The 25,338-nt window shown below is 36.9% G+C and overlaps 1 protein-coding gene across 1 annotated transcript in view; it reads right to left on the bottom strand.

Moving 5' to 3' along the window:
- Positions 1 to 25,338, bottom strand: part of nkd2b (NKD inhibitor of WNT signaling pathway 2b) — a 42,324-nt gene that overhangs the window by 15,986 nt on the left and 1,000 nt on the right. The window contains exon 3 of the mRNA XM_084089286.1: positions 25,148 to 25,242. Within this exon, the coding sequence (XP_083945412.1) occupies positions 25,148 to 25,242 (95 nt within the window). The remainder of the gene's footprint in view (positions 1 to 25,147; positions 25,243 to 25,338) is intronic.

Raw genomic sequence — 25,338 nt, 5'->3', positions numbered from 1 at the left:
ATAACCAGAGTGCGAATTACCCCACCATAATTGGGGGGTACTGCCCCTTCACTTCTTCTATGACCATCATGGTCTACTACTATATCAATCCCCACAGTGATCGTCAAGTGCAACATGTGTTGTGTAACACACATACAAGGTCTAAACATGTGACAAACTGATAATCAGTAGGCTACAGAATATCTCATTGTTATTATATATCCAAAAGAGAACTGTTTTGATCAACTCCCAAGAGTTAGAAGTTAAGTGCACTGAAATACCATTCTAATTACTAGTAAAAGTAATACCTTTACAAGAAGCCTATTGCCTATTTCAGGGTTTTTCCTGGCTCAAAACGAGGCGGAGGTGGTAAAATCATAATAATGTATTTTAATAATAAGATAATTAAATGTGTATTTTTTTTGTAGATCATCATATAGCCTAATGTGTTTCCCACATTTTTTTGTTGGTGGAGCTTGGTATCTCTATGGGGGTCCGGGGGCATGCCCCCCCGGAAGAAAATTTTGTACATTTTAAAGATAAATTCATTAATCTGGTGCAGTTTGAGTCACCCGAATCCGCTGTTAAAAATAAATAATCCACCCGCAAACCGCCCATATTCTTTGATTTAGATATCTGCATCTGATCATCACATTACAATTATTCAAATTCTTATTGTTAAGCATGATAATATGGTAACATATCACACTGAAGTAGGCTGATTTAAAATGAACATTTATTTAAAATAAAAGTTCTTCTTTTGACAAAATTACATTTCCTTAATAGCCTAAACAGAGGCTTTACTCCCTTCAAGCTTAAATTGTCAATGTTTCATTACTTCACTGTTTGAAAACACTCAGAATAATTTTTTGTACCTTTATAAAGGGCATTTTCCCCTAATTTTATTAAATGTCTGCTCCATCTTTCATTTCAAATTCTTAAATTTGATAAATATATTCAATTAAAATAATTAGGCTGTTACCAATAAAATTAAATAATTTACATTGAAAAATTATAACTGTATTAAATTACATTATTTTATTTTAAATATTTTTGAATATACAAATAAGGAATGTTGAAAAGAATGATACTTTATGAAACTAGCGTTTTGTTATTCAACGTTGACGCTTGCTTGAGAAGTTGAAGTCGTTCTCTATCTCCGTTGCTTCTAGCCACGGTGGTTAAAAATGGTACGGTCCACAATAGGGGTGTCTGAAATCGCTTTACATTAAAATGTTCCTACAGTGAAAATAGGAGTTGACTTGTATTGTAACTGTAATTATATTTTTTCACAATATCAGAAAAATTATCTGACCCCCCCAAAACTGATATTTCTGTCCCTTACTGGGTCTTCATTGGGGGGTATAGTACCCCCCAGTACCCCCTGTAATTCGAACTATGATTATAACGTATTTGTCATCTGCTTGTATGTATCCATTATTTATTAATAGCCTACAAGTCTGCTGTTTCAGACCAGGTCCGAATGATGATCAAACATATACTGATGAGTTAATAAAGTTTATTGTACATCACACAAAAGATGAAGCGTCAGTTTTACTTCAGAAAATCACCGTAAGAGCTGAGTAAACACAGTAAGTTATAAGAAGTGCGCAAGTACATAAACGAATTTCGGTAGAGTTGAGGGAGCATTCCTGTGGGCGGAGGTTAGTCAAAAAACTGTTCTAGTGACGTCATTAAAGAAGGAAGTAGAGGGATGTAGTCCAAACGGGCCGTTCGATGTAGGCGACTTCTGTTAAATAAAATATCTCGCTTGGCATTGAACTTTGAGCTTTATAATTTTACAGATATTATGTATACTCTAACAACAACATTACACACTAACTAAAGTTTGAAACATGGGATCACGAAGAACGGGACCTTTAATAACCAAAAGTATCTTTATAAAAGTTCACAATGTTGCAGATGAAATATAATGTGAATAACACAGAATACATACATTTTTCATCTGGTTAGATACTGATTATTCGGTCTTGCACATCCGCCATGTTTGTAGTTTAACACTTTTAATTTGTTTGTAGTTCTAATCGAATCCTCGTCCAACATGCAATGGGTTGTGGGCAGTTAGCCGTTAGAATAACACTGAATGCATATATTTTCATCTGGTTAAATATTGATTATCCGGTCTTGCACATCCGCCTTGTTTGTAGTTTTTTAACACTTAATTAATTTGTAGTTCTAATCGAATCCTCGTCCAACATACAATTGTTTGTGGGCAGTTAGCCATTAGAATAACACTGAATGCATATATTTTCATCTGGTTAGATACTGATTATTCAGTCTTGCACATCCGCCCTGTTTGTAGTTTTTAACACTTTTAATTAATTTGTAGTTCTAATCGAATCCTCGTCCAACATGCAATGGGTTGTGGGCAGTTAGCCGTTAGATGGCCGAAATGGCATCCTTCATGTGCACTTATGGCACAAGACCATAGGGTGTCCCATGTTTCACATGCCTAATTCGAAATTATATGAATATCTAACCTAGTATATCCAGAGTGGTTTATGTTCAGTTGATTTTCATTTTCACGTAATTTTCTTAATATATTTAGCTATTATTGAGCAACTGACAACATAGCTACAACTAACCGACTTCAATTCATACTGTACAAGGCCTCTAAATCCCGAAAAACATCCAGAGAGCCTCTCTGAAACCTGTACCAGATGTCGGGGCGTCTTTATGAGCCCCTCCTCAGACTGGAGCACAAATGTGCCACACACTTGAACCTCAGCAGCACCTCTCAAACAGCTTTTACAGGCCGCTCTTAAAAGGGAGCTGCAGAACACTTTCTCAGACCTTCAGTGTGGTTTGTGTATAATATTTAAAGGTTAGTATGAACACAGGACACAGAGTTCAGTGAGATGGTGCGGTTAAAATGTAGTAAATCCAGCTTAGTTATTCTAGAACGTCAAACAACTACACTGGTCTAGTTCTTCCAAGCTTTTTCTGAGCCTGATAATGTATATTTGCAGTCGTGAAGAGGTGTGTATTAAAATAAGTGTGATCAAAAGATACGTGCTACTGGGTGTAAATGCTGAAAATCACAATGGCTTCTTCCCTATGTATGGAAACCCATTTTCGCCACATAAGAAAACAAGGTTACACTTTATTTTAAGGGGTGCGTGTTACTGTGCAATTATACATTTAAGTACTGACTCATAATAATTAACTACATGTACTTACTATAGGGTTAGAGTTAGAATTAGGTTTAGTTTTAGGGTTAGTTCCATGTAATTAAGCACAATTTATAGTAATTACTATAGTAAGTACATGAAACGTGTAACGGACAAATAAAGTGGTATTAAAAACAAAAAAACATGCTTTGGTATATCATAATTAATTATCACATTAAAAGTTGAAGTGATGAGATACAAAGTCAAAAATTATGATATACTAAGTCATACTGATATAAAAAGTTAAAAAAGTTATAATTATTATAATTTTGACATGCGACTTGACTGACTTTGTCATAATTGCGACTTTTTATATCAGATTTTTGATGTCAGTTATGATTTTTCTTTATTTTATGGAAATGGTGGTTCATAAAAATGAAATGCATTCACAGCACATTTTACTTCCATAATCTGACGCATTTACGAGTGAAGTGGGATATTCAACAAGATATATAATGCTGTGGAACGACTGAGAAATGATTTGGTCTTTACATGACAGCCGTGAACCACAACTTTTACTTTCACGTACAAACACATATTTAAGCACAATAGAGGATTTAAACATGCAACACACACTATGCTAATCCTAAACAACATCAACATGAACAGCAGATTCTGATGAGCGAGTTTGGAGTTCAGAAATTGTTGCACCTTAATCACGAAATCCAACCGCATGGCGTCTGATTTCAGCCACAGATTAAAAGCCCTTTAAGAGCTTGACCCGTATCCACTCCGGATAGTGTCTGACATACGAGTGTTATCTCTCTGTCGCCACCTCACCAGACCGGTTTCTTTTGTACACGCTGCGCACGCTTCTCCCACCCATGAGCAGTGCAGCTGGCAGACCCACAAGGCCACAGACATTCTTGACGCTCGTGCAGGAACAGGCTTTAATCCAAGATGTGAAGTTCCTCACGGCCATGACATCGGCCAGGGGTCACCGGCGGGTCAACCGCGACCCGCTCCATGTTTGACCTAAAAGTACACTCCTGCTCCACCACGGGAAGTGGAGGCGTCTGAAGGACGTAGATGAACACATCAAATGGACCGGAGCCAATGGACCACTGGTGTTAACGCCAAACGGACGGGTTCAACACAATGAACCGCGCCGCAGGAATATAAACAGACTACGAGGAAGGGACTGTGTATATAAATGTATATACACCTCATTGTTGCGCTGGCTTCCTGAAACGCTAAAGGTGAAGGTTCCTCTTGTCCATCACCTCTCCATGTAGATCAGTCGCAGGAAGATACAAGTTAAACTGCAGTTTATTACAATAAAATACCACATTTTAAATATATAACCATCAAATAATGCAATTTCTTTTTGCAAGCAGAGCCGCAATGCACGTGATGACAGTACATGCCAGGGTGGGAATTATACCGCGGCCACGCGGCCATGGCCGCCGTTGCCCTACACTTTGGCCTTCATGCCCCGTGAAAAAAAAATCATCGTACGGCCACAGTGGCCTGTGTGCCCTGGCCCTGTCCAAGTTCCACCCAAGTAGTCTCTGAACTTCAATTAGTTTGTGGATTCACAGCAGTGCAAGAAGCATGTAACGTCAGCACCAACAGAAGAACGACACTCTGTTGTCGACACTGGTGCATAGATATATACACTAGATTTCGCCTTGGCTACGGCATTCGTTCATGAACTGCCGTAGCCAAGGCGAAATCTATATGTCTATCTATGCACCAGTCTGCGCACACGTCACACAGCAGGAAGCGCGGGCGCCCTCAGATCACTTGGACGTCGCTGTGTTACAAGAGGTAAAAACGATATAAATACTGTTTGTTTTCTCACACAAACCGCTCGTTTCGTGTCTTAGGCCATCAATGTGTACTTACGATGGGGAATTGTTTAATTTGGACGATGGGGAATTGTTTTAATTTGGACTCTGCATGCTCTTTGAGACCGTGACCATAGAGACCTGCATTATATGACTGACAGACAAGAACGGTTTGACCTAAAAATATCCAAATCTATTTGCTAGTAGATAAGTGCCCTTTTCAGAAAAGGGCCCTATGCAAGGTTCCAGAGGTAACGGCGTCGCCGCACTGAAGCGTTTTTTTTTTTTTTTATAGTTCAAAGTTACTATAAGATTTAATGTTATTACCTTGACAAACTATAACTTACATCATTAAAAAGATATAAGACTCACGTTTCAGTATTTGACCACTATTGTATTCTGAGAAATTTATATTGACAGTTATGTCTTAATTTGTGTCAGGAGTTATGAAATGCAAAAATGAGTCGATACCTTTAACGTTAATATGAATTATGAGCGTCAGACGCTCCCATTCATAAAAAACTCCTGTGCTGTCGTCATGAAAGCGATTCACAAAACAACGTCCCTCTGGGCTTTTAGCTCAAAAGTGTGCAGATTTGGAGAAATATTGATATATTCTCAGTTTACATCAGATTTCTATTGACAGGAATAATATTTTATTGAATTTATAGCCAAATGCGTATGTTATCATTATGAGCGCTGTATACTGATGTGCTGTGTTTTCAATTCATACCAGCACATTATTCAACTCTACTGAACATTATAGTCCATATTTGAAACACATGAAGAAGAGCGTTCGACAATGCAGGAAATTATTAATTTATTGGCATTTGTGTTGTTTCTGAATGCTTTCATTGGCATTTGGGGTGTTTCTGAATGCTTTTATTGGCATTTATGTTGTTTCTATTGTTGTGTGAGGGTGTATACCTTCTGGATGTAATGGCGCTCTCTCTCTCTCTCATTAAAAAATGTTTTTTTTTAATTAAAAAAGACATAATCCATGTCTTATTCCAAATTAGGATGTTATGGTATCAATCTGAATGGGAAAACCATCGAATTGTACGATGGCCTTTGTGCCCTGTCATATGGCCTTGGTGCCCCTAAAAAAAAAAAAAAGGTGGAGGCCAAATGGCCTTGCCCCTAAAATTACATAATTCCCACCCTGGTACATGCCATCATTTATACCAGGATAAATCATCCAAAAGCTTAAAAATACTGCCTTCAGAGAATGCATTATAAGGTAGGAACTAAAGCATCAAGGAAAATCCGAATCGAACGTTCGCTTCACTTCGTGTCTCCTGAGATACCTTCATCTGATTGATTTTTGAAGGCAGATGCATCCTTCGCTGCCTTTGATATCCCACAATCCTGTGCTTCTCATTCCTTGAGCTAAAAGTAAAGATGGCGTCTGAAATTTGCTATTGCTGGTCAGTTTGTGTAAATGTACGTTTTTGATCAAAGTTTCCACTTCTGATGTAATTTCTAGCAATAAATGACTATTGAAGTAATTAAATATTCGCTTAGTTTTCATCAAAGCTCGCTCTATGCAGAAGATCAATAAACCGTTACGCCGCCTCAGAAGTCTGTCCGAAATCAGTTTCGTGAGCTGCCTTCAAGTGCAAAAAACATTTTGATACAAAAAATGAATGGCTTACAGAGATACAAATTATCACTGATTCATTTGAATTTATGACAAGTCATCATTATGACATAAAAAGCCATGTCAAATGTCATAATTATGAATTTGTATGTCATAATTTACAAATACTTAATGCCTCATGGACATTCAGATGAATCAAAAATAGGTTACACTTTAAGGTGTCATTGTTACAGTGTAATTATATATTTAAGTACTGAGTAATATTAAGCAACTACATGTACTTACTATAGGGTTAGAGTAGAATTAGGATTTGGTTGAAGGTTAATTGCATGTAATTATGCATAACTGTTATTACTATGGTAAGTACATGTTACATATGTAACAAAGACACTGTAAAATAAAGTGTTACCCAAAAATATACTCTAAAAACAAGTCTTATCTACACAATTCTGCTTGTCAGGTATAAGTGTCTGAAGAAAATGAGATATTTTTACTGGACATAAGACGAAAATTTGGATTAAGAATCCACGGACAACTAAAGCATTTGTGCTTGTCTACAGTGAAGGTTTCGTGCCAGACCATTTGAGCCCACAAACATCCCGGCCTGCACTTCGGTGACCCTGAGGAGCCCAGCTGTGGGCGTCTCCACCAGGACTCTCCTGTGTGAAATTCTGCAGTGCTTTTCATCCATGGCAAAAGAAAAAACAAAGATCAAAGGTCTCCTCCTTTCCTGTTCTCCAACTGCCCGTATTTGCAACACCCGAGATATTTACTATAAAACACAAGACCGTGACAAGATTGAGACTAAACCTTGGCCTTTCTGTCTACAGCCCACTTATACAACAATTAAATGCAGATAATTATATGTCATAACTGACTAAACTGGAACGGTCAACTTTGTGTGGAAAAAAGTCGACTACCAATTTCAATAGAATTTGACATAAGAACGCGGCTAAGATAACTGAAAATAAGGACTGAAAAGCACAAAAACACTTGACATTTAACTTTTTTATCCATACGTTTTAATTAATTTATCGAATTAATCGTTCAATTAAATGAGTAATATTTATATAAATTATGTGTGTGTGTATATATATATCCACACCCTTTATATCCATATACCACACACTTTAACCATTTTATAATAATTATAAACATTAAGAAGTACAACTTGCATACAAGAAATTAGCTACAATAAATATGAAGTGACATTTGAGAAGAAATATATTTACCTATATATATTTTTTTTTTTATCAATTCCTCCTCCGTATCAAGCTTTGTCTGAGCTTTAAAGTTTCAGTATATACACACACACATTTTTACATACATTTGCATATACATACAGTATACCTTTTGCATATATATATATATATATATATATATATATATATATATATATATATATATATATATATATATATATGTAAAAAAGTGTGTGTGTATATACTGAAACTTTACAACTCAGATAAAGCTTGATACGGAGGAATTTTGTCTATAGTTTTGCCCTTGTGTGTATGTATGACATATATATATATATATATATATATATATATATACACACACACACATTTTTACATACATTTGCATATACATACAGTATACCTTTTGCATATATATATATATATATAAATCATTATATTTATATATATATATATATATAGATATATATATATATATATGATGTACATATGTATTTACTACTACTATTATTTATATAATTATACATAATATAATATACATTCTTCTATGAGCTATGAGCTTGTTTTTAAATTAAATATGCAAACAACATAAAACTACACACTTCAACTTTAAAACATCAACAAGCTGTAACAGACAGACAGACACTATAAGAGACCAATGGGTTCATGGGTATGAACAAAAACAACGAGCTCCAATGATACGAAGTGACGTTTGACAAGAAACAGGAAAACTGCGCACTTCCCAGCCATGTAAAACGCTGGAATGAGAATGGGGTGAAAAGTTCAGATGATGTGGTGATACCGTGATGTTTTAGGGCAGATATGATCAGCCAGACCCACATCAACATGCAGAAGAGGTGGCGTACTAGAAGAGTCCTGGAGGAGGAGAAACCATACAAATGCATCCTAAAAAAAAAAAACCTCTGACATGTCAGTGGAAATTGTAAAAGTTCAGGTTTATTGCATCTCGAGTTTCCAAGCGCCTCTGAAATAAAAAAAAATGCCCATTTTCCTCTAACGGCTAAAAACCACCCAAAACTCAAAGAGCAAGTGTACCGTGAACAAAACACTCAAAAGACACGTTCCCTCCATCTGACGCCTTCGGACCGGGACGAGTATTGAATATCAGTCTGAATCACTAATCGAGGGAGAGTTTCACGAGACCGGCTGTTTGTTTAAGAGGAATCTGCAGGTCAACGGAGCGTTAAACAGCAGACAGACTTAAACCGGCGTTTGAAGTCATGGTGCCTGTGGAGGAAGTGGGTGAGAGAAAAGAGTTTGCTTTCAGGAAGAAAATGAAACAGTGGCGTCTTTCAGGCCTTTCAAACCCTCATCAAGTCCTCATCTCATGATGAGATCCCGGCGTTCCTTAGAAAAGAGCCCTGTGTGAGAACCGCAACAGACAGTAATCGGCTAAATAACCAACAGTGTCGGGAAAAAGAAACTCTAGTCTCTAATTCAACTATAGTCAGAACACTCATTTCAGAAAGTAGTTAGCTACACTTCAAGCTAATAATATATATATATGTAAATAAATAAAGGGGGATAAGTGTGTGTAGGCTATAAATATATAGGCTATATTTAAATAAATAAATGTATATATTTAAATAAATAAATGTATATATATGTAAATAAATAAAGGGGGATAAGTGTGTGTAGGCTATAAATATATAGGCTATATTTAAATAAATAAACGTGTATATATACATATATATATATATATATATATATATATATATATATATATATATATATATACACACACACACTTAAATTTATTCTTATATATATATATATTATTTATTTATTTTTTTATGTAAATTTATTAAAAAAACATGTAAATATATATGATTTATACATACAGTATGCTATATTATTTACATATATTTAATCATAAATTTACATTTTAATTTTACACATATACATACACATATATATATATATATATATATATATATATATATATATATATATATATACAGTATAAAATCACATCAGTATTTTAATAATTATATTTTACATATATGTTGACATTTATATTTATAAATATATAGTTTAATATATGTAAATATATGTTAGAAAAATATGTGTGTATATGTATATATGTGTATATGTGTGTGTGTGTGTGTGTGTGTGTGTGTGTGTGTGTGTGTGTGTGTGTGTGTGTGTGTGTGTATATATATATATATATATATATATATATATATATATATATATATATATATATATATATATATATATATATATATATACACACACACACACACAACAGCACAATATATATATATATATATATATATCAATATATCTTTGTGGACCCCCCCTTCGCCGAGGGCCCCTGTTAATCTGTTCCACTATTACCCCCTGTCCGACGCCCCTGTACACACACATATATATACATACATACATATATATACACATATATATATACACATATATATACACATATATATATACACATATATATATATATATGGATATAAATAAATAATTATATATATCATCTGTGCTGTTATTCAAAGGAATCGGTGAATCCTATTTTGAACTAGTTTTATTTAAATGAAGCCAAACGAGTAAATGAACTGATTCACATTTCCCAATGATCCATCCGGCAAAATGTAGGCAAGTTAGTGGTGTCGCTATTTACTTAATTACTCGCCTAAATTTCAAAGACCAACCCGAGCGCTTCGCTTCAAACGTGGGACTGCTGCATCAAGCCCAATATGCCTCATGAAAGATAATGATTTAAACATTTGATTCTTGCAGTGGAGCCACATCTGGAAGTGGCTTTTGATGGAGAGAGTGCGTCCAAGTAACAAAGGCCCATTTGCAGCTATTCCCAATCTGAGAGGAACTCAGTCCCGCTCCGACTGCAGCTCGCTTTGAAGCTGCCAGTGTGTTTCGACAGCTAACCACTTTCAGATGTGGCCGTGTAGTTTTATGGCTTGAATAATAGCGATACCTACACATGTGCAAGCTAGAGGTCCAGAATGGGGAGTCTCAATGGTTTTCTGAACAAGAGAAAAATGTGCTTTCACTCACTTCAGCTTTTCTTATGTCACAGGAATATGAGGCAGTTCTCACAGTTTTTGAACAGCTCAAAAGGTTTAAACTACACACAAATGGATCAATCCGAATAACATTTTGATCCGATTGGGTGGTAGACCTGAAATAATCGGATCAAAGCAAAAAAATGTAAAGGTTAGTTCACCCAAAAATGAAAATTCTGTCATTACTCACCCTCGTGTCGTTCCAAACCACATTCATCTTCAGAACACAAATGAAGATCTCTTGAAATCTGAGAGCTTTCAGTCCCTCCATTGACAGCTACGCAACTACCACTGACACTTCAGAAAGATCATAAAGAGATCATAAAATTAATCCATGTGAATTGAGCGGTTTAGTGCAAATTTTCTGAAGAGACTCGATCTATTTATAAGATGAACAGGTTTAATTTAGGCTTTTATTCACTGATCAGAGTACATAAGAAGCTCAATCGAACCTGCTTGACGCCTAAATTCGATCTGTTCTTTATATAAAGCGATCGAGTCTCTTCTAAAAAGTTTGGACTAAACCGCTCAATTCATATGGATTCGTTTTACTATCACTTTATGAACTTTCTGAAGCGTCAGCGGTAGTTGTGTAGCTGTCAATGGAGGGACAGAAATCTCTCAGATTTCATCAAAAATATCTTCATTTGTGTTCTGAAGATGAACGAAAGTCTTGAGGGTTTGGAAAGAGATGAGGGTGAGTAATTAATGACATTTTTTAAGCGTGCAAATGCTCAAATTCTCAATCAGATTCAAAAATACCTTGTGCACATTCATGTTTACACACATTTAAGTCGGACGTGATGTATGCATATATTTATTAAGGTCTCCCGTCTTACAAACTGGCCGATAATAGTGATAAGGTCCAGAACGGCGAGTCTCACGAGAAAAATGTGCTTCCAATCATTTCAGCTTTTATTATGTCACAGGAATATGAGCCAGTTCTCACAGTATTTAAACACAAAAGTGTGCTGTTTTTACTACATTTCTGAATGCAACAACACGCAGCACTCCAGGCGCCTTCAAGTTGTCCTACTCGGCAAAAAGGTGCATTGTGTCAAAATGCACAACAGACCTCTCCTCTCCGTTTCTTTCTCGTTCCAGTGTTTGTTTAGTGTGCAGACAGGAAACTGGGTTTAGGGTGTCTGTTCGTAGCCGTCGGTCTTGGGGGAATGTGGAAAAAGGATGAGGTTTCTGAGGTTTTCACAAAAGAGGCTCTAGGAATCTCTTTGAGACAATATTGCATAAGATACAGCATGCTAACAGAGTTTGAAAACGACATGCGTTGAGTTAAAATGATCAGATTTATGTGCCTGGTTGTCTGTTTGCAGCATCTGAACAATGAAAAGGAGGCTTCTCTGTGATCAAACTGCTCAGAATAGCATACATTTATTATGAATAGTCTTGAGTTCAACTTCCAAAATAAAGAGAAAACAATCAAAATGGGATGAAGCACCTTTCAAGTATTTTATTTACCAAATTATATATATATGCATAAGTAAGCAAACAACACTAAGCTAGTTAATGCCTTTGTCATTTAGGCTTCTTAGTTTTCCACCAAACAAACATTTCCATTTTACTTGTAAAGTTTTTCCAAATGCCTTGTCATGAAATTACTGATTAAAACACAAGTATTCAATTAAAACCCCTTTTAATAACAACCACAGTACCAAAATAAATAAATCAAATATTCCCTTGACTGTGCTAATTGTCCGTTTGGAGATGAGCTAAAGCTTTCTACAGGGGAACAGCGGTTTATATGGAAACATACCTTACACACTAAAACGCAATAACCTTTGAGTCTCCTGCTGTTTGACTTGGCTGAGAGCTGCACGAGATCAAACACGGACTGAGATCCAGCAGTCTCGGCCAAGAGAAAGTCACCGCACAGGCGCTCTGGACTCCAGCTTCAGGTATTTTCTTTCCTTCTCCTGTAAGCGACGCAAAGTAAACGGCTGCCATAACATCCACCGCAAACGCTCCATTTCCATTCACTCATTCGGCGCAGACTGACCTCAACGGCGGCCCTTTAAACATCACGCTGACACCAGCCGAACGTGTGCAAATTTATGGCGTCTCACATCATGCTTGTTTACACAGTGGCGTTGGTGAACAGATCTATGCTTTTTTTTTTTTTTTTTTTGAGATTTTCAAAACATGGCATTATAGAAATGTTTTCCGGGTTCAGGACAAGTTAAACTCTATAGCAGTGTTTGTGGGATTATATCGATTACAATACAACAGAAAATAACCAGGCTCCACATCAATCAATATGAACTTACATGAATTAAAGTCTGTTTATTATTTGAGCTCCAATAGAAATGGATAAAACATCCAATAGAATTCTGTTTATTAAACGCATCATAGTGACATGACATCCAGCTTTTCTTTAAAGGCGATTATGCCCTTTTTAAAAGTCTTGATTTTGTTTTTGAGCTCTACTAGAATAGGTTTTCTTGATTGAATGTTCAATAAACATAATTTTTCAAGTATTTGTCATTGTTGCAGCTCCTCTCTTCCCAGTCTGTCAGTAACGCCCTGTTTAGTTCCTGTCTCTATGAAGCCCCTCCTTCTGAAAAGCATAATGTGCTCTGATTGGTCGGCTGGGCCAGTGTGTTGTGATTGGTCAACTGCTTCAAGCGTGTTTGAGAAATGTCCCGCCCCTTACCATAACTATAAGTTTCAACACAATACTAAAGTAACTCCACCAGGCCCCGCCCATTTATTCTGCATATGCCTTGGGCGGGAATTATTTAAATGAGGAATATTGTGACGTGTTCGTTCCCGGAAGAAAACTCAAGACTACAATGGAGGCGTTTCAGGGAGTTCAGAAACAGTGACACTGATATAGAGAATAACTCCCGCTGGAGGGACTTTGTGCTTCAGACCTTTTTCATGATCAAACAGCAACAATACACACTAAAGAAAGCTGAAAATGTGTACAAAAGCACAAAAGTTTTGTGAAGTAATTTTGATGAAAGATTAGTCAAATGTGCACTGATAAATTGTTCACAATAAGACCAAGAATGTGCATTAAGAAAGTATATAGAGTCAATTTTGACTTTATGTTGACTTTAAACAGCGTGAAAACTATAAATTGCCTTAATTATGAATAATTGCATGTCAAAAGTCTGGAATGAGGAAAAGGGAAACATTGGTGGCATCTGGAGGAGATCAAACAGTCATCTGCGAGTGCTTTAAAGTCGCCCGCTCAACATGCTCCACAATCTAATGATGGCACCTCGGTGTCTCTCAAGCCGTGAACGCTCAACCCGCTCGGAAAGAGTGCTTAGACAAGCAACTGGAGGAACGTAAGCAAACACCTTCAAAGTGCCTTTCACAGCATAAATATCCTCAAGTAAATAAACATGCCATCCGCCTGCAGTGTTGTTCAGATGTCGTTTTCCATGAAACACGGGCCTTGAAAAGCGAGAGGAGGAAGCAGGGAGGGGGGAGAGTGAAAGAAAAAGATCTCGCTCATATGCAGTGTAGATGTTCTGACACAAAAACACAAATCTCCATAAACGCTAACATGAATACCAGCAGCGGACTGCACATCTTGAAGTAAGATCACGTCTAAAAAGCTCTCTGTACATGCTTTTATAGAATGTGATCCACAGTGATGATGATATTATAATATTTGCATACTGACTCATGATTGGTCTTCTTTCTTAGGTCTATTTGCATAGTGAATTGTGATTTTCTATCAATAAAAGTGCTAATGTGAACAAACACCAGCATATTCGTAAAGATATGCTCATATATTCCGCTACAGCATCATCAACTATATTTAGTTTTCTTTCCTAAAAAAATAACTAAATGCGTTAACCACAGAAAAGTTGTGAGATTAATCATGATTAAATATTTCAACTGATTGACAGTCCAGAACAGAGAAGTATTTTAACACTGAGGATCTCAACACAGATGTTCAGACTGAGATCCTTAAGACTGAGGAACCTAAGTTTTTTTCAGTAAAATAAGTTCTGTGGATAAAATCACGTAAATAGACTTTAAAACTGTGTCCAAAACATATGACGCGATAAGATTCCAGGCTAGACGCAACACGACTACAATTTATTTATATTGCACTTTATACAACAGATCACTTTAAATTAGCAGCTTTACAGTGTTAAACGGGGGGAAAAAAAGTGTCGCTTTCAATTAGAATTACAACTTCAGTTTCTACTAAAGCAGCTCTCCAGTGTGTTCATGTTTTTACTTACGGACAACTGACCTCGACGGACTGAACAGAAGAAATGAAGTGGAGAAGATTTCCACGCCAAAGAAGGCGGAGCCTCTGAGCCACACCTACCTATTACATCATCACCACTGACCAATGGTGGTTTGAAGGTTTTGACCAGCCAAAGCGAACTTTTCCAGAATCTTCGCTTTGGCGAACTGTTTCAAACTCCTGAAACAAACACCAAACGAACTTCGCATTGGCCTGATTTTGTTTGAAATGACGTCACATCAGTTCGTTCTTTGATTTCATTTGAAGTGTAGCTTCTAGAACTTTCAGAATCTGAAATCGGATTGAATTCATTTCTAGGAAAATTAGTGCACGTAAACTTGCCTAATGCAAGTCAATGGGAGATTTTAGAATTTTAATGTTACATTTCTAAAAAATAGACAGTACACAATACTGTAGGTCTGAATGTTAATGCTTTGGGTTCATGCAAAACTCATCAGCATGGTGCTGAAGTGTTGCTATGTGGTTGTTAAAGAAAAAGAGAACAATCCAGACTGTCAGTGCCACATCTATTGAGCACTCCCTGTTCCCCCAAAACAACACCCTTCATAGTGCCCCACCACCTCAAAGCCTTCAGGAAAAACAGGCCCTTATCGGCCCCCTGTTGCCCCTCTCCGAGCTCGAGGATTTCTGCTGTACAAACCAGGAACAGATGTCCACAGCGGCCGCGCTGAAAGACCCCGCTGTTCTGGACGCCCGCCACATGCTTCTCATTCAGAGATGAAGGATCATGGCTCGCCTTCTTGTGAAGCCAAAGAAAGAAAAAAAAAGCCCAAACTCTTCAAATGTCGCCTCAAAAACCTGCATACCATACGAGCACGTCTGAGCTTTCCTCGAAACCACGACAGTGGTTTTGACCAGGAGAATGTCAACTATTAAACAAAGGCAGAACGTCGTTCAGCTCCGTCAAGACAATGGAGTTTCTCCGTTTGCTCCGGGTCGGAGAACGTGAGGAAAGCTGAGGGAGAAAGATGTCATTGAATGTGACACTCTTAAATATCCACAACACATTTCCAAAGCAAATACCACCGACTCAAAGTTAACATGGGAGAAGAAGATGCCAGAAAACGAACAAGTCCAAATAAAATATCCCTCTCCAGGATAAAGCAAGAAAATACACAGTTGTGTTGAGGTGAGAAATCTGATTTCTAAAAGCAAACATTAGATAATCGAACACGTCCACTCTGACTGGCTGTTAAGAAACAACATCATATTTACAGGTTTTGTCACTGGGATGATCCGTTATATCTGGGAAGTCAGTTTGTTGCCCCATGTTTTGGGGAATAAACATTAATAATCATTATACTTTAAGAGTTTAGCTTGGCCGTGATTTAAAAATATTAATAAAACTACAATAATCAGTTACCGTAAACAATTTCAGCCACTTTAGAAGCTCACTTCTAAATTAGACCTCCGCCATTGCATCAATCAAACGATTGTTCATACGAACAACATATTGCCTGAAAAATTACATGACATAATATATATCCTGAATATATATGTCCTGAAAGATTACAAAATATAAATAATAATAATAAAAATGTATATAATAATAATAAAATGTTATATAATGAATAATTAATAAAAAAAATTTTTATTTTAAAATATTTAAAATTATGTAGCCTGCAGTAAATTATTTAAATGAAATCATATACAGTGAGGAAAATAAGTATTTGAACACCCTGCTATTTTGCAAGTTCTCCCACTTAGAAATCATGGAGGGGTCTGAAATTGTCATCGTAGGTGCATGTCCACTGTGAGAGACATAATCTAAAAAAAAAAAATCCAGAAATCACAATGTATGATTTTTTAACTATTTATTTGTATGATACAGCTGCAAATAAGTATTTGAACACCTGTCTATCAGCTAGAATTCTGACCCTCAAAGACCTGTTAGTCTGCCTTTAAAATGTCCACCTCCACTCCATTTATTATCCTAAATTAGATGCACCTGTTTGAGGTTGTTAGCTGCATAAAGACACCTGTCCACCCCATACAATCAGTAAGAATCCAACTACTAACATGGCCAAGACCAAAGAGCTGTCCAAAGACACTAGAGACAAAATTGTACACCTCCACAAGGCTGGAAAGGGCTACGGGGAAATTGCCAAGCAGCTTGGTGAAAAAAGGTCCACTGTTGGAGCAATCATTAGAAAATGGAAGAAGCTAAACATGACTGTCAATCTCCCTCGGACTGGGGCTCCATGCAAGATCTCACCTCGTGGGTTCTCAATGATCCTAAGAAAGGTGAGAAATCAGCCCAGAACTACACGGGAGGAGCTGGTCAATGACCTGAAAAGAGCTGGGACCACCGTTTCCAAGGTTACTGTTGGTAATACACTAAGACGTCATGGTTTGAAATCATGCATGGCACGGAAGGTTCCCCTGCTTAAACCAGCACGTCAAGGCCCGTCTTAAGTTTGCCAATGACCATTTGGATGATCCAGAGGAGTCATGGGAGAAAGTCATGTGGTCAGATGAGACCAAAATAGAACTTTTTGGTCATAATTCCACTAACCGTGTTTGGAGGAAGAAGAATGATGAGTACCATCCCAAGAACACCATCCCTACTGTGAAGCATGGGGGTGGTAGCATCATGCTTTGGGGGTGTTTTTCTGCACATGGGACAGGGCGACTTTCAAATAAAATTTCGGTTTTCATTATAAATTATTAATTATATAAAAATTGCATTATCTTTAATAAATGAACTTTAATTTCATGTAACATCATTTGCCAGAATGCTGTAATGTATGTAAAAGTGTTCTTGCCGACTAATGAGGTTCTTCTGTTGTGTGACACAGTTGAGTTTCTTTGGCAGGAAGAGTCATTTCCTGAATTGCAATTTCATTTCCAAAAGTTTAACGTGTGTGTTGAAGCCAATTCAATTCGAATTCACACTCATTCTGCATTGTGCCTGACTCTGTATTGCATCCCCCCACCATTTATCAGATTGTTCCTACTTCACTGGCCTCACGTTAATGGCTTCATGCCTGGGAACGCTTAAGACAAAAGGGGTGTTGAAAAGTTGAAATGAGCGAGTGTGTCATTATTTGGGCATCCAGAGAGCTGAAGAAGCAGTCAGTGTGCTGCAGACTGTTGATGTTTCCAGTGTTGAAGCACACTGCGGCCTCACAGGCTCTTTAAGAATGGCGAGTCTTTGGAGGGCGAGACTCCACTGGAATCAAGTGCTTTCCGTGTGGATTTCTCACAGAGAGGCCTCTTGTCCGGCCTTCCAACAACATTCTGAGCTGCTGCTATTTTGGCTGCTCATATTGACTGGTCATTTTGATCTTTCCTCTGAAGATCTCTCTAGCCCCGTGCCAGGTGTTTATACAGGTAAGAGCCGAACACCTGCAATGATCCGTCAAACTCACCCTTCTCCAAAACCAGCCAACTCATTCTTTCCCTATCGCGGTCTCCTTGAGGAACAAAAACAAGGCCTGTTTTTTTTTCCGGGAACGTCTTTGATCAGCCAACAGTCACCTCTGAGTCCAAGTCCGTAATTACCCCATTTGCTGCTCCTGCTCTTTTGCTCCTTTCACTCAACATGCTTTAATCTGAAGGACGTGAAGAATAGTTTAACAAAACTGAAAAATCGATCATGCCGTTCCCAACCCTGCTGTTATTTTTTTCTATGCAACATGAAAGAAGAATTTTTAATGAACTCAAAAAAAAAAGCATGCATTGTGCATTTTATGCCAAATCTTCTGAAGTCATATGATTTATTTATGTGAGGAACAGGCCCAAATTTAAACAAAAAGCCATAACATAAAATAGAGTTCCTCACACAAATCTATAATTTGGCTTAAGAAGACTAAAGGTGCATTAACTACTTTTATGACACTTTTTTTTTTGGTCATTTTTGCAGCTTGATAGATGTGTCTGCAAAAAAGTTCAGTGTTATTTTAGAATCACTTTAGTATCACTATTATAGTTTTTGCTAATATTTTAAATTAAATGTTATTTATATATTTATATTACATATTTTAATTTTAATTAAAGTTTTATTAATTAAAGTTTTAAGTAATTATTAATACACATATATACACACATATATATATATATATATATATATATATATATATATATATATATATATATATATATATATATATATAAAGTTTCCGAAAATGAGAAATGTTACCTTGGCAGCCAGCTGAGTTTTTGTTTTTTATTTCAGTTAATGTTATATTTTATTTCAAATAATGAAAATTAGTTTTTTTTTTATATACAGTTTTAGTTTTCATTATGATAATAACCCTGATAAAGACGCTTGATTAAAGTGACAGTTCACCCAAAAATGAAAATTCTGTCATTAATTACTCGCCCTCATGTCTTTCCAAACCCGTAAGACTTTCGTTCATCTTCAGAACACAAATGCAGATCTTTTTGATGAAATCTGAGAGCTTTCTGTCCCTCCATTGACAGCTCCGCAACTACCACTTTGACGCTTTAAATAGTTCATAAAGAGATTGTGAAACGAATCCATATGAATTGAACGGTTTAGTCCAAATTTTCTGAAGAGACTCGATCTTATACGATGAACATTGAATTTAGGCTTTTATTCTCATAGAAACATTGAACGGAAGTCTTACGGGTTTGGAACGCCATGAGGATGAGTAAGTAATGAAAGACTTCTCAATTTTGGGTGAACAATCTCTTTAAGTCATCCGGGTTTGGAACGACATGATATTCCTTTAAGGAAACATCTGACTGCACTAATGAGCTCATTATTGCCCACTGAACACTAATGGCTTTTAGAGTTAATACTCGGGAACTCCACACCAGGAAAACCCTCGGGACACTCACCCGTCTGTCTCTCCCCGCGGGCCTGTTTGTCCGTCAGCCCTTCCCCCAGATACGCGGCTCCAGTGATATCAGAGAGCTTTAATAACTCCCAGCTCCACGCTTTGAAGTCGCGTCCAGGCAGCTGAGGAATCCCATTCCCACCGCTTCCCTGACAATGGGATGGGGGATGGAGGATGGGGGGGGGGGGTCTGACCAAACACCGGATTTGGCCCGTTTCTAATCTGTGGCCATCAGGATTTTACCTGCCTCCAAAATCCTAAAGCTGACTTTAAAAGGCAGCCAGACACAATTATTGGACACAATCCCTCTTTTCCATTAACTTCAAGGAATGTTCTGGGTTTAGTACAAATTAAGCTGTTTCAACGGCATCTGTGGCAGAAAAATAATTCCTCCATCATGTCTTTTTTTGCAAAGTTCTTTCAATGAAAAGTGCACTAAGAGATGCAATATACACGAAATCATGAAAGATGAATTGTGCAGCTGATAGTGTTTATTTGCATAATGCTGTCTGCGCCGTTTTAGCACCAACATTACCAAACGAATTATGCAAATCAAGTAATGCCATGCATATGAATAAAGGTATTCAAATCTCTTTTCCATCTTTTGATGAATTACTACTGCCATGATCAAGTCAAGTAACATTCATTCCTATAATAGTGCTTTATACAATACAGATTGTTTCAAAGCAGCTTCAAATTAATAAACAAGAAAATAACCATGTTAATGTTATCAAATTCATTATATATGAAACAAATTAAATTCCAGCAGCTCTACAGAAGATAATAGTGTCATTATTCAGCTCAATATAGTTTATTCAATTCAGTTCAATAATAGTATTAATGTTGCAAAGTTAATGTTGTTCAATTGCTCTGTTAGTGCGGTTCATTTGAATAAGTGTAAACGCTGCCACCCGAACCCTGCTGTGCATCAATCAAATGAACTCTGGTGTAGTTTGACGGAAATGTGAATGCAAAAAAATCGAAATGATCCAAAAAGAGGACGTAATTTCACCAGACGCGACCCTAAAAAGGGCAGAATGCTCAAGCATACCTGTTTTTTTCTCGTCATATGAGCGACATGGCCCATTACTGTTTGGTACAGATATTACTGTTCGGTCTCCATCTTCGTTTGTGTGTAATGGAGGAATTCCTGGTGCTGTTTCGACTCCTTTACACATTTTATTAAGCTCTTCACAAGTTTTCAACTGGTAAAAATACCATCACACTGTATGTACGCAAATACAACGAGCGCGTTTAATCCAGCACACAGCATTGTTTTGGATGTTCGGAAAGTTCCGTCGCAAAATATACATAATTAAAGCCCATTTTTTATCTTCAGGTTCAGTCTTAAATATGACAGTGTGAATATGCTAAGCGAACCAGGACTAATTTTCTTTTTTGGTCCGGACCAAAAGAACCGAACTAAGTATGAACACACCCTAAAGGCCCTGACATACTTACGGCGAAGTACTTTTTCGTTCTTCGCTTTGAGGTAAAAAGAAGTTTAAAATACGTGAGCAATGGTAAACAGTTAGCGAACGTCCTGACGTCGCCCACACACACTGATGAAAGCGGCGTTTAGATAAATACGTAAATATGTGCTGTGCGCTTTCCATTCAATAACAAAATTAACACACAACTAAAATGACAGAGGTGAGAAAACAGTAGTTAAGAAAGCATCTGAATATAGCGATGTGGACGTTTGCACCAGCTCTGCAATTCAACACTCCAGTAAAGTCACGTTGATTTATATTGAACATGAAAAACAGTGTCAGTATCTCTTTCAATTAGAATTACAATTACTAAGTTTCTACTATAAAGCAGCTCTACAGTACTCATATACTTCACTTGATGTAATCCAGAAATACGTCATTCTTAAAGAGAGCCTTAAACACTGAGTGTCAAATGATACATCTACTCTGGTTTGTCACGGACACGAGCATCAGTCCATGTAGAGATATCTCCTTTCAGTTCATTTAGAGGACAGAATTACAGCTGGTGCAAAGTCAAACCGCACTTATAATGACACCACAACACTACAACCGGCTCGACAAATCTCAAACAATCCCTAGGGGTGAGACCTCATTTGATTCTTCATACACTTGTGCATCATAAACCAATCTTAAACCACCCAGACTATTAGAGAAAATTATGGCAACAACAGAAAATAAATCTGTGTTGAAATTTATGGAGTCATTTCAGCATCAAAGATAAATGTCATGTAGGCAGTCTATAAAAAGACTATATTTATATGCGGTCTGGAAAAAAAATTACAACAGCTCAACCGCAATTATAAAGTCAAACATCCCTCAATATTACGAAGAGAAACAGAGATGTTCGAGAAATAAATAAACTCGTTTCCATGTTCAAAACACAATGGGGCTTCAAATAAAACACAATAAACATTCAATTTGCTGTTTTTTCCAGCTTAAAATTCTCGTTTCACAGTTCCCAGTTAAAGGGATAGTTCACCCAAAAATGAAAATTTTGTCATCATTTACTCGTATGAGTTTCTTTCGTCTGCTGAACACAAAAGAGGATTTTTTGAAGAATGTGAGTAACCAAACAGTTGATGGACCACATTCACTTCAATAGTATTTTTTTTCCATACTATGTTAGTCCATGGGGTCCATCAACTGTTTGGTTGCCCATATTGTTCAAAATATCTTCTTCTGTGTTCAGCAGAAGAAAGAAACTCATACAGGTTTGGAACAACTTGAGGATGAGTAAATGATGACAAAATGTTTAGTTTTGGGTGAACTATTCGTGTAACACTAGGTATACAGCTTACTTGCTGCAACTGCCAATCACTAGAAGTAAAATATAGTAACTCCAAAAAACCTTCAATCAAACCAGCTCTGATCCCACAACAATGACTCTTCATCCCTGCAACTCATCAAGATGTTGTTAACGCGGATTCGGTTTACTGCAGAATAAACATGACAGCACAAATCTGTGATTATGATGTTTAAAAAAAAAATCACAAATAGCAGATTAGACAGAGAAACTTGATCGCCTAGATCTAGCACACATGCATTAGTTTTGTTTGCTTATACATATGCACATTATGGGACATTGGAGATTAATTTGCAATGAAAATCCAAAAGCAAAATGGCAACACAAGACAATGCTTACTGTGATCTAAACTGCAACACGTTAGACAACAAGGCTAGTTCAATGATGGTTTGATCCAGAGTTTGACCCTTCATTTACCAAACTCTGACCTGAAATGGACTCGGATCCGCACCAAAAGCTCTTTAGTTTGAAAGTGCCCTTAATTATACAGACGTCTTGCACTTCATCCACCCTTAATAAACAACCCAGGTTTGTCTTATCAGCAATCAAAAGTGCTCCTGCTCACAGTTTCAAAGGCTCTTTCAGGTACTTGACGACTGACAAAACACAAATCAGAGCCAAAATTCTGATTAAATCAAACTCTGGACCTGCCCATTAATGACATATGACGTACCCTGCGCCGCCGGTGGTTTCCCCTAAAGATTGCTGTCAGATTTTCCCAAATAACTTTCCCATTCATGAAGGGAACAACTTTTATAAGGCTTCTAATAGGGCAGGTTAATCATCAGTTAGAGTCTTTATACTATGCCGTCCTTCAGCGCGACGCTATTTGAAATTATGCATTGCAAAGAGTCTGACATAATGAGACACATCGGCTTCTGTTCATTTCAATGAATCAATTCAAAATGTGTAAAACTGACTTCTGAATTGATTCAGTGAAATGCACAGATTGAACTCATTCACAAAAATGAATCAAACAAACTGGTTATAGTTGGTTTCATTCCTGAGAATATTTGTCCTTTTCAATTAATCAATTCCAAGATTTTTAAGGTTGAATTTTGAACTGGACAGTTTAAAGTCATTCACAGAAATGAATCAAACAAACTTTTTACAGATGGTTTAAATCTGTCCTGAACCATTCTGTCCATGATCTGTCCATTTCAATAAAGCAATTCAGATATTTTTGAGACTGACTCTTATGTATATATATATATATATATATATATATATATATATTAAATGGACAGTTTGAACTCATCCAAAGAAATGAATCAAACAAACATGTTTGAGTCATTCTTGTGAATTTCTGTTAATTTAAATAAATCTTCGGAAATGTTTGAGTTTGACTTTGGAATTGATTATTTGAAATGGATATTTCATAAAAATTAATCAAACAAACTCTAAGAGTGTTTTACTGAAGTTTAAAAAAGAGAGACACTATCAAAACATCTCTCCCTGAACAAGAGCAAGTAAAAAGTGTAATAAATCATTGCAATATTCACAATACTGATTTGTTTTATATAAATAAGTTTCAAATGTGCAATATGAAGAGAACTGCGTTCCTGACATACGTATGCCATGAGGAAAAATGTCAGAAAATAGAGAAAGAGCTCTTACAAACTGCTTAGGTGGAGGAGAAGAGCATAAATGAAACTGCATAATAGGAGACAATTTGGTTTGCACAAGATGAAACCTCAACCGATCACAATTAGTGAAATTACTCATCAACAACTGACACTCCCAAAAGTCACTGTACATTTCGACACAGTTCACACAGACATATGCATGTGAGCTACCGTACATCCAGGACTAACCGAGACTGTCAGCTGTTAGTTAATACAGTTGTCAATCACCAACCGTCTGCCCGGCACTGATGTCACAGTCCCACCGCAGGGAAAGGGCTGTCAAAACCCATCAAGAACAACCACGGCGAAGCTGTCCCGCTGCCAAACACGACAAAAACAAAAGCAGCTCTCGCCATCACGAGGAGCTCGACATGTCGTTGCATGGCCTTGCGAACACACACTCTGTTCTGTTTGTTTCAGTCGGTGTAATGATGATTTCTCATCAGTGGGAATGTGGTCTTTGGCAGAGAGATGGCAAAGGCTCACCGCAAGTTGCTCCTTCTCTGGTGCAGATCCAGTCTAGATTCTTGAGCAAGTCAATTATGATACAGGGAAAAAGCTTCAACAATCTGCAGTCATTCAAAACAGTGATTAAAAAAAACCTTTTCTTAGTATTAGTTCTGTGTATTCTTGCTTATTAGAATAACACAGAGTTACCTTTGCAACATGCAAACTACATACTCTCTGGAAATTTAATTGAAATTAGTCAAGTGTCTCGAGCAAAGTGCTATTTGTATGATGCACAGAGATAGTGTGTATGTAGAACAGTCGGATTATATGTTTGATTTCAGTTAGAAGGTTGGAAAGAAGGTTTCAGATGCTTAAAGAAAGCAAATGCACAAAAAACAGGTGCTTCTTACCTTGTAATCTTTCAGATTGGAGCCAGATGTGCCATATCTCTCCCCTTCTTCAACTCCTCTTCTTGAAATAAAGCCATTCACAACAAAACTGTCCCCTGAAAATGGATTTGAAAAAGCATTGGGCAATGTTCTAAGCCATTAATAAGTTCATTTTAACTATAGAAAGAAAACTGTGTCAAAAGCAAATCTCA

The sequence above is a fragment of the Abramis brama genome, assembly GCF_963993115.1.
Source record: "Abramis brama genome assembly, chromosome: 17".
NCBI classification, from domain to species: domain Eukaryota; kingdom Metazoa; phylum Chordata; class Actinopteri; order Cypriniformes; family Leuciscidae; genus Abramis; species Abramis brama.
This window is presented reverse-complemented; position numbering and strand designations above follow the sequence as displayed.